Consider the following 18,089-nt stretch of genomic DNA (forward strand, 5'->3'; position numbering starts at 1 on the left):
CTCAAAAGTTTACTTGAATTTCACCTCATTTTTTCCCGAATTTTTATTCTTCAAGTAGCCGACTGCCACTGGTGAGCAGTTTCATTCATTCTCATTCATTTCGAATTGATAATTGAATGAAAAACATCGAGTTAACTAATAATAATCCGGGAATAATACGTAAGGGTAATAAATGAGGGAGCATTAGCGGGTCGCCCAGCAGCCGGTCTCATATTTTCGGTGGCGCTGGCTTTGACGCGGCATTACTCCAAACTGCGTGTTACATATTACCGTTGGTGCGTGGCACTCTCTCTTGGTGCTTCTCTCCATCACCCGAGTGATATCATGAAATTCACGCTGTGTGCCACCAACAGGAGCTATACCTTTATGTGCACGAATATTTGAGTTCGTGAGGTATTTATTATCTCTACGAAATAAATTAAAACGTGAATCTATCATGCCGCGGGGAGAAACATAGAGTCGGTTTAATGTCGAGGCGACATAGTGACGATGAGTGTATGCGAGAGCTTCTGTCGTGATGAAAAATGTTAGAAAATTATCAAAATGATGAGGAGTTTATGAACGGAAATTATGTCGGCTTGACGTAGAATGTCTTGACGCACGATGTCGTCACAACATCCAATGTCATTGCGATTCCATAGCGTTTTGGTATTTAATATCATGTTAACGTTCAATGTTGCTTTGGCGGTTAATGTCGTCTCAGCCTTTAATGTCGTTTCGATATTTAATGTCGTCTTAACAACTAATCATGCCTCCGCGTCCAATGTCGTGTCGGCAATTAATGTCGTCCGAACATAAACCGTCATTTCGACATTTAGAACGTCAATTTCTAGAATTCCGCTGATGCAAATATTTTTTACATCATCACATTATAAATATTGAATCCACACTTCTCCAATTTCCTCATCACGATCAAAATTTTCCGGCACCGGCTCCCCAGGTAATAAACATCTTCTCTCAAAGCGGAGATTCCTCTCGTGACTTGCATCGCATAGGAAAGTAGAAGATGAAAAAAAATCCTAAAATACCTTGGTATCCGATGTTGTAAGAAGAGTTCTCCTGGTTAACGTTGGGGCACGCACCGGTGGTGCACGAGAGGTGGCCGGTTGACAGAAACAAATGCCCCAGTGCGAGGAAGACGGGGAGCTCGCGCCCCGGTACGCCGGTTGCGGCTGTGGCCTGAGATATTGCGTGGCAGATGCGGTCGCGCGCTGATCAAAGAAACGCTCCTCACTGGGAAAAGATTAAATGGATGCTGTTGGAACACCGGGGTTACAAATAATAAGCGACGAGGCCCAAACCCAGAGGTACTCTAACTCGGACTTGATACATTCCCCTTTACCGGGGACTCTTGCTTCCACTTTGCGCTATCTCTCTGTCTCTTTCTCTCTCTTGCTCACTCACACCTTCGTTCCTACAGGGGGAGATCTACTCCGTTCCTCATCGAGGATTCACGCTACGGTGTTATTCGTAACCTCATGTCACGTCATAACATCATTACGTTATGAGGATCAGCGGGAGGCCGCGGTATCGTATGGTACTCCTGCGGATGTATGCTTCTATAAAAATTTATTGGAGGCTTTTTTGTTTGAAAATGGAAATCTCATTTTTAGTGCAACATTCGATAGAAATGGAATTACAACAATCATTATTAATATTTTTATGTTGCAAAATCGTAAAACTAGGGTCTTAGGGATGGAAAATAAAGGCTAAAGGGTTACTGACAATCTGGCGTTTGAGGATTTAATGTCGTCTTGACGATCAATGTCGTCTCGGCGGTCAATGTCGTCTTGGAATTTAATTTTTTTTTCAGCATAATCTTAAGCCATAATAATCATCAAGTCGAATGAAGCCTGTTGAAGACGTTCTCGAGGGCGACAATGATATCTTGTCGCCTGATTAGGCTATCAGGGTTGTCATCTACAGCGAGTAGTTCTCCCTTCTAGACAAAAGATATGGATGTTCATCACCCCGAAATAATTAGTTGTTCCTGTTGTGTTGATGGGAACCCCTAGGTCTGTGATGATAACGAGTCAAAATATGTTATCATGCGTCTGAATTATTGTTCTTTGTTGAGGAGAGTGACTAATTCATCCAGTTTATGCTCTTCAGTACAAAAAGATCCGGGAAATTATATCCGATATCATCATAGATTACGCGTGAACACCTGCAGGACAGTCACATAATAGTCAAAAAGATAGTTTCACATATCGCTTTTGACCAGATGTAAGTTTACAAAGCCTGACGTCCGATAACAATTGAATAAACTTCGGTGCTTAGAGATGCTCCGGACAAAAGATTAATTTCGGCTTTCAAAAGTAATGATTTGTGATTCGCATCAATTTAATTCGTTGCCCGGGTGCGTATAAATACCGCGGGAGGTGAAAGAGTTCAATTTAAGAAATTTTCAACTTCAGGAGGAGGATTACGAGTATTGCGATATTCCATGCCGCTTCGGCATTTAATGCTGTCTAACGATTTTAATGTCGTGATCACTCAATGTTGTCTCGCCATTTAATGTCGTATCGAGATTGTAATGTTATTGCAACGGGGAATGTCACTTCGGCATTTAATGTCGTCTCAAGATTTCAATGTCGTCATGACGCTGAATGTCGCCTGCGCATTTAATGTCAGATGATGTGGCGGGCGCTTGCGGTGCGAAATTTCCAATTCTGAGGGCTCTGAATGCCGTCCTTTCCTTGTCTTTCCTTGTCTTATCGCCAAACATGATTGACTCGTGCCGAGGCAATTATCGAGCTAATTACCTGCGAGGTAATTCACTCATTTGGGTCATGCCAGAAACACCCTGACACAGTTACAATTTCTAGAGAATGGATAAACAAAGAATGTGTTTCTTAACAAGTGAAACATCAATCAATTGTCTCTCACGTTTCGCACAACGCATCATCTGTTATCGGTAACAAGTGTTTCAATGAATGCGTTAGGTAATTAAGGCGTGCGGTTATGCACTATAAAAGCAGACGTGCGAGCGACTGAACGTTAAACAGTGAAGAATCATCAATAGTACACTGCAGGTGGTTCCAGTCATCAAAACTAAAATCACGGTAGGTTCCAAAAATTTCTATACGATACTTGAATTCTTCAACGAATTGGATCGATTGGAATAAGAAACATTTGAAACATATTGAGGAAGATAATTTATCGTCACAAAGTTTGACCCATGACCTTAATTCTAGATGCGTTCTCTGACTTTTCTCCTCGTCAGTTGTTTGGCTGCTGCCCTAACAGTCACCGCCGAAAGTAAGTGCTTTCATTCTCATCTTTTCTGATGAACTGCCTCATCAAAATATGTTCATAGCAACTAAATATAAGATGACAGTACAACCATAGTTCATATTTAAATAATACTCGAATGAAGTTATGTAAATAATCCAACGATAGATTTTACATCACTTCGACCCGGTTAGGGTATGCTGCGATGATGATCAAGACTTTAAATGGTTAGATCTCACCATTCTACCCGGCCGGGTTTTGAACTCGGAAACTTTCGCTCGTGAGGCAACGAACTTACCCACTGCGCCAAGCCACCGGGCTAGGATTAAAAAGAAAACAACTCATCTACCAAATTTTCCCATAATTAGACAGAATCGTCTGCTACTTCGGTAGTTGGGCGAATTGGCGACCGGGAAATGGCAAATTCGTCACAGCGGACATAGACGCCTCCCTCTGCACGCACTTCATCTGGACCTTCGTTACTCTCCAAGGAAATCAGGTGGTGTCATCGAATGGTGATGGAGTCAACGGACTCCAGGAGTTCACACAGCTGCGTGCGAAGAATCCCACAGCCAAGCTTCTCATCGCTATCGGAGGGGCTGTAGACAGTCACGGATCCAAATACTCGAACATGGTGTCCTCTGCGGAATCCCGCAGACAGTTTATAGACAGCGCTGTAGCCCTTCTGAAGCAGTACAAATTCGACGGTTTCGACGTTGACTGGGAGTACCCGACTCGCAATGGTGGAGTCCCTGCTGATCGCAACAACTTTGTCCTGCTCCTGAAGGAGTTGAAGGAACGCTTCAATAAGGAAGGTGGTCTTCTGCTGACAGCAGCTGTTGCCGCGGGGACGTGGACGGCATCACAGGCCTACGACATTCCGGCGATAAGTCAGCATCTGGACTTCATCAATCTGATGACTTATGACTTCCATGGCTCATGGGAACCTAAGACCGGTCATCATGCCGGTCTTCGCGGAGACCTGTCAGTCGTAAGTAGTGAAGATTCTGAATAACCGACAGAAGTCTGACCAGCTTCATCTTTCGTCTGTCGTCTTTTGATCCTAGGAATCATGTGTCAAGTACTGGCTGGATCAAGGCTGTCCCAAGGAGAAGCTAGTCGTTGGTGTTCCAACTTACGGAAAAACCTGGACCCTGGCGGATCCGAATAACAATGCTCCTGGCGCTCCAGCACCTTCCGCTGGTCAACCCGGACCTTACGTGCGAGAATCAGGATCGTTCGGTTACAACGAACTTTGCGAACAGATTCGGGAAGGTCAGTGGACAGTTCGTTTCGACGAGAAGGCACAAGCTCCATATGCCTTCAAGGGGAACCAGTGGGTCAGCTATGATAATGTCAAGTGAGTGATGGTTTCGTCGATCAAATTCATGACTTTAGAAAACATTTTCAAGTCCAACATTCATTTTGCCCTTCACCTGCACAGATCCGTGACGGAAAAAGCCAACTACATCAAGCAATTGAGACTCGGGGGCGCCATGATCTGGAGTCTAGAGACTGACGACAAGAACGGTGCTTGCGGCGAGAAGTTCCCGATCCTCAAGGCTCTCAATGCAGTTCTTCGTGGTGGGCAGCCGGTCAAAGAGGAGACCCCGGCCCCCGCGGCAATGACTAGGGCTTCTACTTAAGCACCAGCTAGAAACCCGAATGCGGGCTCTGGGCAGGCAGTGCTCACCAGGACCGTCCTTGAAGCTGATCCAAATCTTCAAGTCATCAATGTGAAGTTATATGTCATATGATTCTCCGATAGGAGTTTTTTTCGGTATTAGGAGAATGGATATGTTGATGAGTTTATGCAAAGATCAATGTATGTATTTAGTTTGGGGAAATAAACAAATGAAAAATGTGAAATGGATTTTTTTTGTGGCGCGAGCTACAATCAATTATTATTCCGAAATTCATATAACGCGTCTCGAATATTCTGCATCGTTATGCTGGAGACAAACATCAAGCTATCCATAGAGTCCACCTTTTGCATATTTTTAAATGAACAGAGTCTTTGTAGTATTCATATCGAATGTTTGCAATCGCCATTAAATAATCGACGAATTTTCCTCGAATTTTTCAGATTTCCTTTTCAAGTTATTAAGGATTGAAGTCGCTTCTTTCTCTTTAGCTCAAAACTACTTTACCATCTGAGTTGATAATATAGTTTCATGCTAAACAGGAAAATCTCCATAAGAGTCCATATATAAGAAACGACTTCAATCGTTAATAACTTGAAAAGGAAATCTGAAAAAAATTTAGGAAAATTCACAGACAATTCAGTTGTAATTATAAACATTCTACATGAATTCCAGATGAATGTCATTATTTATCTTTTTCGCATGAAACACCTTAATCGCCACATTTTTTTTTTAATGGGCATCGATTTTCCCGACGGAATCGAAAAATTTTGTGGGTTTCAGATCTGAATAATCCAGAGTTTCTTTGGAAGAGTCACAACTAATTACAAATAAAATCACTCATACCGAAAACCTTCACCTCCGAGCATCAATTCTCATCAGAAATTGAATACATCCAAACTCCAAGAATTCTCGTAAAAGCATCAAACTTCACCATTCCCCGATGTTCAAAAGTTTCATCAAAGTTTCCCCACGTACCCAAAACTTTGCAAGCATCCAGGGTAAGATTACAGCGAGAAAATTCAACTCCAGAACCCGTTTAACTGGCTGATGCTCACATGCAACAGCCAATGAGAGCACTGGAGAAGTGAGGAGAAATTCAAGTGGGTAGTACGGTGAAATCCAAGTGGCAGGGTAAGAAGAAGGGACTCTTAATGGGTTGCGATTAGCGGAGCGAGGCGCCAGGGAGTCGTACAGCCCGAGTGAACAGAAGCAAGTGCTTCTGGAAACCACTTTTCACACATTTAATGCGTAAATCTTTCTTCCCAAGTGCTCAGTCGGTACAACAGAGAACTTTTCAACTGTTAACCGATCAAGATTTGGTTTTTTCGGCGGGATTGAAGGGTTCCGAACGTTTTACAACTTCAGAAGACAATTCTGGTGATGTTTCTCGTAGATGGGACATTCTGAAGGTGTAGTTACCTTTACTGGACAGAAAATAATCGTTTTTGGTTACGAAAGTACTAAGAAAGTACTGGGAAATAATTTTCACAGAAGTCCTTAGGAATTTTACTAGCACTAGAATTCTTCTAAATAATTTCTCTCCGTGTACTAAACAGTCAGATACTGGGACATGCACACGGAGAGGAGTATTCAGTAAAAATTACGGAACGCCTCACGTAATCCGCAACGGGGAATTCGTTCGCGGATTACCTTTCGCAACGTAATTTTTACGTTTTTTCTTCTGGTAATTTTTATTGAACCTCTCTCCGTGCACCTCAACCGAACCGCGAAAATCCCCCGACTAATTTTCCCCGAAAAATTTCACCTCAGATTTTCGCACGTTCCACATCCCCACGTCGAATATCTCGCCGCATGCCCCGAAGTAGTTAACCCTTTCCCCCGCGAACGCTATCTTGCGAGTGCTCCTCTCACTCATGATTCGCGATTCGTAATGTCCAATGCATAATTCACGAGAGTTCGAAATATTTCAGGGACCATGACGTGACTGGCGTCGAACGGATTTTCAACCGCGGCGCGGGGGGGGGGGAATACCAGAGAGATGACAATTCACAAGGGGTTTCCCGCGCGGGAGTGCTGACAGAATGGCAGAAACGATTCCTCTGTCGCTCGGTTGTACCTACACTGGTTCCGTGTGGATCCGAGGGAAATGTGTAATTCAAATGAGTTACGAGCGTATCACACTCCTGGGAAGTAGGTGCTAAGCGGTCGGATATGCTGATAGAGCACGGTGATATCCCTGTGCGCAGAGACCCGTTGGTAGAAATCGCGATGGGGTTGTGCACGACAGGACCCCCGCGACCGCGATGAGGAGGGAGGGGGGGGAGGGGGAGGATCTCGTAATACTCCTAGCGATGGCGGGACGCGATGAGATGTGATCGCTCCGCGATGAGCTGCGGGCAACCCGATGGTCCCGCCGCGCTTCCACCCTCAAGCGTCTGCCGCGACCTCATTCCCATTGTGCGGAGACAGTTATCTGGCATTCATTTGACATTTCATGAGGTTTCAACTGCTCGGGACTTTTGTTGCTCTTGATATTCGCGGCGTCCTGAGACGGGTCGCGGGGGTGACCCTCTGAGAAATATATGAGGGTCGCGAATATGATTGCTACATTACACTGAGGGAAAAACGACAAGTCTTACTTGGGCCAAGAAAATATTTTTTTGAAAATTATTAAAAAAGGATTTTTTTGTGCCAAACGTGCAGAGAGTGCGCCGGAATGACGAATTTTTGTCGCGAAAATGGATTTCGTAGATCAAAAAAAATTGCATTCTCAATAATAATGATATGATAGCAATCTTGAAACTTAGGGATAAAATATTTGTTGATAAATTTTTCTTTATATGAGACATTTTCATCCTGAAAAGGCACCGTCTGGTGTGGCTTATCCGCCTCTTGAGCCAAATATTTCTTGCTGTCGAAAGCAGAACAATTATTCATGTTTGAGACTTTCAAATTCGAACCAAACAAATTCTTTTTTGGCAATTTTCAACTAGCGATTTTGTTGGCCCAAACACGACTTTTTTGACAACGTGTTCGTTTTTCTCTCAGTGTAGTAGGGGCGAAAAATTGAGGTCCGTGTGACGATTTCAAAATCAGCATCAAAATTGCCGTAAATAATGAACCTTTTGTCCAGAGTATCTCTTGATATTTGACTGTGACTTTTAATTTGGGATACACTCCATATATTCTTTTACAATTAGTTTCTAAAATAAAAACACAAAACCCAAGTATTATAATTCGTAATATCTCCAAAAGGGATATCTTCAATATTCCCCAGTAAAAAATGTAGAAGAATATTTTTTTTAGATTAATCAACTGATGAATTAATTAATAAAAATCCGAGACTGATACATTTATGAATGAGGCAATTGTAACGAGAATATTCCTCGTGTTATCGGAGCTCAAAATTGTAAGAAATAATATATCTTCGGTTCCGCCATCAAAAAATATATAAAAAATATATATAATACGGGCCAATTCCACATATTTTCCACATTTATCCAGAACATATAAAAAATACATATAAACCATATATTTTATATATTTTTTAATGTAAATTCGGCCAAATCACGATATTTTTTTATATATTTTTCAAAATAAAAATTTTTCCGTGCAGGTTCACGGGCCGCATTTGTAAAAAATTCATTGAGTTTACCGCCTCAAACGTCGTAGTCGGTCTCTTTGTGGTCAGAGGATAACTCACTTCCTCGCCAACACATTATATTGATTGCCCCCAAAATGTGAAACGATTTATCTGGCTCTGTTACCATCCTACCACCGCCCATCGATAACGCCAAGCCCCACTCTTACCGGCCATGAGAAGGCAGTGTCAGTATTTCGTAGAGCATCCCACAGATGGAGGGTTAGAAAATATTTCCACCCCTGGGGTAGTTTGAATTCATCAGCCTCATGGATCACACAACTAATTCTTCCGACTAAAATTATGAATTGAAAAATTGTGAAATACACTTAATTACAAGTTTCCGCGCATAACGAATTGCCTGAAATTCGCGAAGTCATTGGAAGTTAAAATTATTATTATTCATTGAAGTATTAAAAAATGCCCATTCGTTGATATTCAAATGCATCGAGTCTGAATAATTAACGAAACTCGTCAGCAGCAAACGGCTGTATGTTCATTTCCACTGTTGGGATACCCTCGAGTCCATTTATTCCCGTCACTTTTCTATCTAACCGCTTTCATTCAGGCCCTCAATCTTCCACGACCTTCTCGGTATCGATGAATATTCGTAGCTGTTCCCATCCCTTATCACGCATTTGTTGATGCTTCCGTACTATTTTTCCACATCAATGAGTCTCGTATCGTGAAGTCACTTTCCCGCGGAATTCTCTTCCTGTACGTGAGACGATAAGAAGAGAGCGCTTGGCTTGGTCATTAATCATGTCTTAATGACTTCATCTTGTTAATCGATAATTTTATTGATGAGATGCTGATCGAAGGTTGATTCGTATAAAATGTGGAGACTATTAATTATTGTTTTTTGCTTTTGAATACGTTAAAGAATGGTGAATGTGACCCTTGATCCGTACGACCCTTGGCGATTTCAAAGGAGTTAAGAGTGTGTGTCTATAGGAACCATATAGCCCTCATAAGCCCTTTTATGCCTCGGATGTAACCCTTGTGACCTTTGTTCTTCGAAGCCCTTGAGACCCTTGCGGATTTCAAAGACTTCACATGACTCGTATAACCTTGATAAGCCCTTGTATGAACCCGATATAATCCTTGTGAACCTTGGCCCTGGCGACCCTTGAGGATTTCAAAGGGATTCAGATCTATTCATCTATTTATGTGAACCATATTAACCTCATAAGCCCTTGTATAATCCTGATATAACCCTTGTGACCTTTCATTTTCGAGGCCCTTGAGACCCTTGCGGATTTCAAAGACTTCACATGACCCATATAACCTCCATAAGCCCTTGTATGACCCCGATATAATCCTTGTGAATCCTTCATAAACCCTTGTATGAACCCGATATAATCCTTGGCCCTTGCGGCTCTTGAGGATTTCAAAGGGATTAAGACCATCTATTTATGTGAACCATATAAACCCCATAAGCCCTTGAATGACGTCACTATAACCCTTGTGACCATTCATTTTGAGGCCCTTGAGAACCTTTTATGAACCCAATGCTTGTGATTCTTGAACCTTGCGACCCTTGAGGATTTCAACGGGATTAAGACCATCCATTTATATGAACCATATAAACCTCATTAGCCCTTGTATGATCCTAATATGGCCCTTACGACCCTTGACCCTTATGACCCTTGCGGTCAGGCCTCAACCATAAAAAATCGCACCTGAACTACTTCATCTTTTCTAAATTATCAAGAGAGAAAAAAAATATTTCCCATTTTTAATCACTTCCATTAATAGAATTACAAATTGGCTTATGGTGCCGGAAAGCAAAATGAATTAGCGCAGTCGTCCCAAGATAACCGAATAAGTCGAAGCCCCTTGAACAGTAGTGGTATACCACTTGATTGCCATAATTCCGGCTAATCATAATTACGCTAATCTCCAGTCATTAATTAACCGCGATTAAAGGCGGGTTTAATATTAAACAGGTAATAACCCGTCGCCACACAGCTGCCGTAATGACGAGGTTCACAGAGATTGCCGGTGAAGTCAATGTCGACGTTGAGGCATTTGATGCCTCCCGGGGACGGTGCATCATTACCATTCACACCATTTGTATTTTTACCACTTTCCCATGACACATTCAGGTGTCCATCATCACTTGAAGTCATCAGGGCAATCATTCCTCAGTTGGGTTGTTCTTTGATGGGAAGTGAGGAATTATGATAACTGGGTAATCAGGGGTGATCATTCACCGAGTCGATAAATTTTGGGGTATTGTAACGCCGCAGAATTCAACTCAGACCTAATACCGACCTGAATTGTTCATAATAAATTTGTTGGGGCGATCATTTTTTGAGAGCACAATAATATCCTCCCACGCAGCTCCCACAAGTTTGGAGAAAAATACTCCCCACGACGGTTCGTTGAATCCCCTCTTTAATAAAATGGATGAATGATGTATCGTAACGACGCTAATGACGATACGCAGCTACTTTAGCGCACACCGCATTACGCTAATTGGTAATACAACTTTATTACTCGGCGTTGAAGTAATAAAGCATACACATACTTGTATCCTCGATGTCCAAGTCGTGGAAGCGTGAAAGAGCGCTTGCCGTACAGATTCATCGCCGCGATACGCCGGGGTCCTGGTCGATTCGAATGAAGTACCTGGGGAAAGAAAGCGGATCCTCCTAATGGGTCGATAAGCACCACCTTCTAGTGTATCGTCGTCGCCCCTGCGAGCCACTGTTTTCTGATTATCATCCGGCTGCGCTCGATGATTAAGGCATATGCCGGGATGTCTGATAATGAGAGGTAGATGTCTTATCACGGGGCTAGAAGCTGGAGGGGATATTTTCGTTGACAGCAGCAGAAGAATATTTTTTGCTGCCGAATGGAAGCATTGTAATCGTTCAAATTTACGGTTTGGATTTTCTGTGTTATATTGACCCGTTATGATCCCGAAAGTCCGAAAATGCATTTTTCATCACGCTGTGATGAAAAGTGAACTTTTCGGCACGCTCCGCGTGCCTAAAAGTCCAATTTCCGCCACATTGTGATGAAAAATATTGTTCGTAACTCGTGAAAAAATGTTTTTTAGCTCGTGGGATTATAACCTCCCACTCGCCAAAAAACACTTTTTTGCACTCGTTACGAAATATACTATTTTAGCCGGTGTCCGGACGTTCGTATGTATGTGTGTACGTAACAAACTTTTTCGTCAATTTCTCGCTGATGAATCGATGGAATTGAACCATTTTTTCTTCTCAAATGAAGGTATTGCTCAGCCCCATCCATCGCCATTAATTAAAATTTAATTCATTAATTCATTTTTTTAATTTTCGAATTTTTTCAAAATTCAGTTGTAACACGATAGCTAAAAAAATGTTATTCATTGAATGATGGCTTAAAAAATTCGTTGAGATGTCCTTTTGACCGAGTTCGAAGATGAAAGCGATAGCAATAATCGTTATTTTGATTTCTGTGAAATTTTTCCAAAATTTCGTATTTTTCGAAAATCACAATTCCGCAGATATCTCTGGATATTGCGCTTCAAATGAATTCAATCATAGCTTAATATGTTTGTTTCAATGTGACTATGAAGTTGAAAGATGGTTACAATAACTGTCTCGGTTAATTTGATTTTTAGGATAATTTTTGGAAATTTCGAATTTTTCATGAATTCCCCTGAAAGTTAGCTTTCTCATGGTTCCTTTAAATGTGATGTTTCGAATGCGTTCAACTATGTATAAATAAAATATTCCCAATAATATTTCATCGAAATGTTCAGAATTTTTTAGAAATTCATTAAGTGGAAAATCTAAAACAATTACTTGGAAAGGGATTAATTCAATGCAGGAAAATAAAATACGCTATGACTAATATGCAATGGAAAAAAATAAGCAAACTAATTTATTATCAAAATAACTATACTCTACGCACTACAGGAGCAACTTCCCACCTGTTTTCCATCGGTATTATTTTTTATTTCTCATTTAACCCCATTTTAACTCTTCATATCGACATGAGAAGTAAAAATGACCTCAGGGTCTGGATACAATTTTTAGAAGGAACTCAGTCCGCCAAAAATTGCGACAGGATTCTCGAAGAAAATATCAGCAAATAGATTCATTCAAAGTATATTTCCACCACTGACAGCAATATAATTTAGCTTTCCACTGGGACACGTGTCATCGCGATAAATCGTTGATTCACGACACTCCAATGTTTGTTTTGGACTCCACCGTAGCCCCACGACATTGTGAATATACACCGAGGCCCTCTACAATGACGCATGTAACAGTTAAACACCTAAATCCGTATGAGCATAGCATAGGTTAGCGTTGAACAGCCACTATCTCTGAATGTCCTCTGACGCGTCAAAACTGCCGACTCCGAGGCACCCCCTTTTGCCAACTGAATGCAGTCATTTCTACCAATATGTCGCAATCTTTCCTCTTGACGCTTGGTACGAGTGTGCGATCTACGAGGCGGAGGAGACTTGAGAAGCATCGCCGGGATTATATGGGGCGCGTCGTTTTACGCATATACACGTTGAATTTTCGCTCGGCCTGTCGTTCTTCCGCTGGTCGGATATGCTGTGCGCGGATGAGAAGCGGCAAAATGCTACGCACAGTTTGCATCCACACCTCGCGGCCATTATTTGTTGCTTCCGCTCCCAGTCGACTATTTTCAACCCCCTGGATCCTTCTTCAGCGGCAGTTCAAAAGAACCGGAATTTTTTTCATTAACGAAATCGTCCTACTTTGCCATTATTATTATTTATTATTTTAGGGTGATGATTTTGAGAGTTACGAGGATCACGAGCATCAGATGGGGGTTAGTGTATGAGGGGAGTCAAAAAAATCTTGAGAAATGGAGGAATATCTCAAACTGCTCCGCGGGGGGGCCTAGCCCCCCCATTTGGAATTAAAATTATATTGAGCTTTCAGGGGCTTTTATGAGAATTGCGGTAACAGTATTCCTTAATTTTGTTATCATACTTTTTTTAGAGTCGCAAGGGTCACGAGCTTTGCAAGAGTTTACATCGAAAGGGGGTCATGTGGACGTCATGTGTGTGGGGGGAGGGCAGTATCTGAAGAAACGGAAAAATATCTTGAATAAATGCGTAGAGGGGGCAAGCCCCTCCGGGATTGGCAAACGAAGCGAGCAGGGGGCCTAGTCCCCCATTTCTAACTAAAATCGTACTGATCTTTCAGGAGCCCTTACTAGAACTGCGGTAATAGTATTCCTTTATTTTATTACGATACTTTTTCACAGGGTTGACAGTATCTGAAGAAACGGAAAAATATCCTGAATAAATGAGCGGAGGGGCCGAGCCCCTCCGGAGTTGGCAAACGAAGCGAATAGGGAGCCCAAAATCGGTTAGCATCAAACGGAGGTCATATGGGGGTCATGTGTGTGAGGAGAATTGAAAAAAGGAACCCAAAAAATATAGAAACATGCCAAATAAGTGCGCGGGGGGGGGCCACGCCCCCCCCAGCTTCATGCAAGAATAAATCCCCTTGAGAAGTAGCCAAATGGCGATCCATTCACACATTAATCGGCTATTTTTTACCCCCAGAATTCGTTGACTCGTGGAACCGAATACGCAGGAATATCGAGAGGTGATGAAGCGACACAAGCAGCATTAAATATTGCCGACGACTTGGTGTTTACGAATGAGAAAGATTTAATAGGCTGGGCGGGATGCTGTGCGGAGGCCGGCGTTTTATCCCAGATCCGAGACTGCTCATTAGCAGGGGATTAATACGATCCAGTCTGTACTGGGCCGCTGAGACAAATATACCGGGAGCCGTATGGCGGGTAGTTCTGCTCATTTCATTTCAATGGGAAACCATTACAAATGTATACACGCTTGTGTGATTGCAACCGCTCCAATCCGATTCTCTTCGTTATGTTGGAGGATTGGCGGTTTGGTGATACTTATCTTGCCTCACGTCTTCTACTGCATTTTATCGCGATGAAAAAATGGTTTTTGAGAATGTGCTCGCTGTATAAAAATGAGAAAGTGAAAATGCTGTTTTTTTTTATTTAGAAATCATTGAAATTAATTGAGAAATCGTAATTACGTGTATTTATTAATTGTTCAATTCTGTTGATTTTATATTTTTCGTGAATTTGAAAAATTTCATTTCAATTTGATTCTTCAAATTGAAGAATTGGAGAATGTGAAAAGGAATATATTTATCAATAAAAAAATTATCCATTTGTAAATGAATCTGCCCATCATCCTCACTGCACGGAGAGAAATATTCAGTAAAAATTACGGAACTTCAATTCACTCACCGATTACGGAATGGACTTAGAAAATTTAAGTGACGGTTTCGTAATTTTTCACTGGAGATTCAGATAAAAATTACGGAACGCTCTGGAAAAATTCCGTGACAGTTCCGTAAAGTTTCCCAAAACCACATTTCGCTCTGGTAATTCCGGAAAAGATACGTAATTTTTATTGAATATTTCTTCTCTCCATGTGGGCCGACGAAAAATTCCTGATATGCTTACAAAATCAGAAGAGTGAAAGAAATATTTGTTGACGTAGATAATAATCCCCCCGGCCAATGCCAAAAACTAGACTACCATTCTATATTTCGCATGAAATTGAGAGCCCAACCGGGTCGCGAGGTGGGGACACCCAGAGGTAATGGTGTGTGCATTATTCAGATAAATCGCCTTTTCCGTGGCGTCAAATCTGACCGAGCCGAAGACGGATCTGGATGATTTACTCGTGCATTAATTTTTGGCCACTATGTACTCAAATTTCCGGACGGACCCGAGTCAAAAAATTTGGTCGTTTTCGGGTCTAAATGATCCTGTTTTTGGTGTAAACCTCTTCCTCACCCGAGTTAACAACGATCAGCAGTACCAATATTAATAAAAAATGACTATTTCTCCCCCTTTATTGCTCACTAGATCATGATAATGCGAACACAGCAAAAACGCGTCTGAATTTCACACATCTTTTGTAGAAATTTTTCAGACACTAGAAAACGTCTGAAAAAAACAAAAATTTGTCTGAATTTCAGATGAACAGGTACCTAATCATCTTAATTCATGTTTGAGATTCAGACAATGTTTCATTTTATTTAATATTATCATTTTATTATTATTATTTATTGTTTTTATTATTATTTTTATTTCATTTCATTTTATTTCAGACGGACAGGTGCCTAAACATCTCAATTCACGTTTGAAATTCATTTATTTTGCTGTGAAATGAATGAAAGTGATCGCCTCGATTATTTCATGATCAAGAATTAATTCATTTGTCGAATTTTCAATTTGCCCGAAAAGAGATCCAAAAACCGTCGCAGTGCAGAATGCGATGTCCCGTAAAAACAAATGCACTTGTCAATTCAATTAAATTCAATTAACCGAGCGGAAGGCGACGTCTCCTGTGAGAAAACGAGGATGTCTCTGGAGTTTGGCAGGCGACGATTTTTATTGATGGACAGTGCCACAAGAGGGGTTGCACAGGGTGGTCCAGGAGTGCGGCTGGGAGGCCAGAGACAAATAAGCGAATGTGAGTTTGCAGGACTTTTGTAATTAATGGGTAGTTTGGCGGTCGGCTGGACAGCTGTCCCGGTTTTTTTTTCTCCCCCCGCCCCCCTCCCCCTCGACGAACCGAGATGGAATGAAATCGTCGCAAGAGCGCGCCGACGGAGCGTCGTATGGGCAACAAAATCCAAGAGTATATCGTATACGTAGACGCGGAAAACGCGAGAACGATCGAAACGTCGCCAACGGGTGGACTAAGATGAATTGTCTGACACCACGGGGACAAGATCAATTGAATTTCTATTTGAGCATCGTTGCACCCAGACATGTCAATTTGGGATTATTCGGGGATAGTGGCGGTGTTTTTGCGGTTGCGGAAGGTTATTGTGAAATTGATGTCGAAAAAATTTGCATAGAACATCGCATGGCGCGATCTGATTTCATGTCGAGATGATATTCCATGTCCTTTCAACATGTAATTCTTGGACGACATTCAATTTCATGCTAAAACGACCAATTATTATTCATAAATTATTATTATTTATTATTTTATCATTATTTTATTATCTTATTATTTCATTATTTTTTTATTTATTATGTCATTTATTATCTGATTAATGATTTATTATTATTATTATTATTATTCAGTTATTGTTTATAAATTATTTTCCTCATGTTTGTGACATGTACTAATTAGGATAATGAATTTATTCATTCATCCGGTTCAACTATAAAAAATAAATAATTCATTCGTGCAAAATAATTTCTTTTGATTCAATCAATGTTTCTGAAAACGACTCGTCTTCCCTTCACTGCTAAATTGTATTTTTTTTTATTTCTCGTCTTTCAAAATTGGAATGTTGACCCAACGGAAACACAAAAATTGACAAAAACTGGAATTAAAACCGAGTCCCGCAAATGACATAATTACATTAATTCTTTTCCCCTCCGTTCCATTCGGCAATGCCCGATGCAAATGAAAGGGTGCGCCTAATTGTTCCGACAGGTAAGACAGACACCTGTTGATTAATTACCTCCAGAGCGAGGTACGACTAATTAACCGGCGTGTGCGGCGTGTTTTACGCTGGTGGGGTACAAGCCTGATGGACAGCGCCTCATAAAACGTTCCCTCGCACGTGATCGAATCATCTCCCGTCAATTGAGTGTTTTGAAATAATTGCGATATTGTATTCGCAATTATCATCTCGGTTTCTTTGTCTTCATTGACCCTCATTCAACTGCCAACAAGAGTAAACAAACGTCAATAACTGATTATTTATTATCTTGAGACAACTTCCGTCTGTTTGCATAAGTCCAGGCTGTGATGAACTCCTATTCTCGGTATTTATGAGTGATAAAAATTGCGAGAGTCTGTTTGTGGTAGCAAACTTTTCTCTGGAACAGAATTGCCATTATTATTTATGACTCATGTTTCGTTTGCATTTTTGGGTTATTTTTTGTTTCATTTTGTCCGGAGACTTGGGATGAAAAGAGTTCATCCCTTCCCGAGAGACTTTTGTTGAACGTTCAAGATTTTTTGATTTTGGAGGCACAATAAGTCGGCAAATTTCTGTAATATTTTACTTCTTCGGGAAAAATTACGTGACAATTTTGTACTTTGTTCGGTGATGAACCTGAGAATTCACTGAACGCTTCAGATTTCTTCTCTTCCATTCCCATAAAAAATGCCGGAAAACGATTCCGAATTGTTCCGTAATTTTCACTGAATATTTCCCTCCGTGTACTTAATCTGATCTAAAATCGCGAAATACTTTACATTATTTTCATGACAACCTTTCTTCTTCATTCTCTACACCCAAATGATCCCAGCCCATCCCCCCCTCTTCCATCTCAATCCCCATTCAATCCCAAAACTCTTTCACCATAAAAAACCAATCAATCACTCGAAAACGTGAGAAAAATGCCGGAACGTCACAATCGATTCAAGCAATCATAAATTCATTTCAATTAAGCATCAGCATTGAAAAATGTCTTGTGTAACATTAGAAACCCAGAAATTGTTTTCTGAACAATGCGCATTGATTCGGCATTTGAATACCACCAGAATTTTAACCCCAGCATCCACTGCGAACAACTCGACGAGTGAATTCCAAAGCAAT

General features: G+C 41.2%; 1 protein-coding gene across 1 annotated transcript; it reads left to right on the forward strand.

Annotated features, from left to right (window-relative positions):
* The first annotated feature begins 3,001 nt into the window (after window positions 1-3,001).
* LOC107039068 (acidic mammalian chitinase) lies at window positions 3,002-5,103 on the forward strand. Its single transcript, XM_015258509.1, has 5 exons — window positions 3,002-3,065; window positions 3,198-3,261; window positions 3,603-4,225; window positions 4,302-4,594; window positions 4,679-5,103. Exons 2-5 carry the CDS (start codon window positions 3,198-3,200, stop codon window positions 4,878-4,880), a joined length of 1,182 nt encoding a protein of 393 aa, XP_015113995.1. The 5' UTR covers window positions 3,002-3,065; the 3' UTR covers window positions 4,881-5,103.
* The last annotated feature ends 12,986 nt before the right edge of the window (window positions 5,104-18,089 follow it).

The sequence above is a fragment of the Diachasma alloeum genome, unplaced genomic scaffold, assembly GCF_001412515.2.
Source record: "Diachasma alloeum isolate Michigan unplaced genomic scaffold, Dall2.0 Dall_scaffold_00291, whole genome shotgun sequence".
NCBI classification, from domain to species: domain Eukaryota; kingdom Metazoa; phylum Arthropoda; class Insecta; order Hymenoptera; family Braconidae; genus Diachasma; species Diachasma alloeum.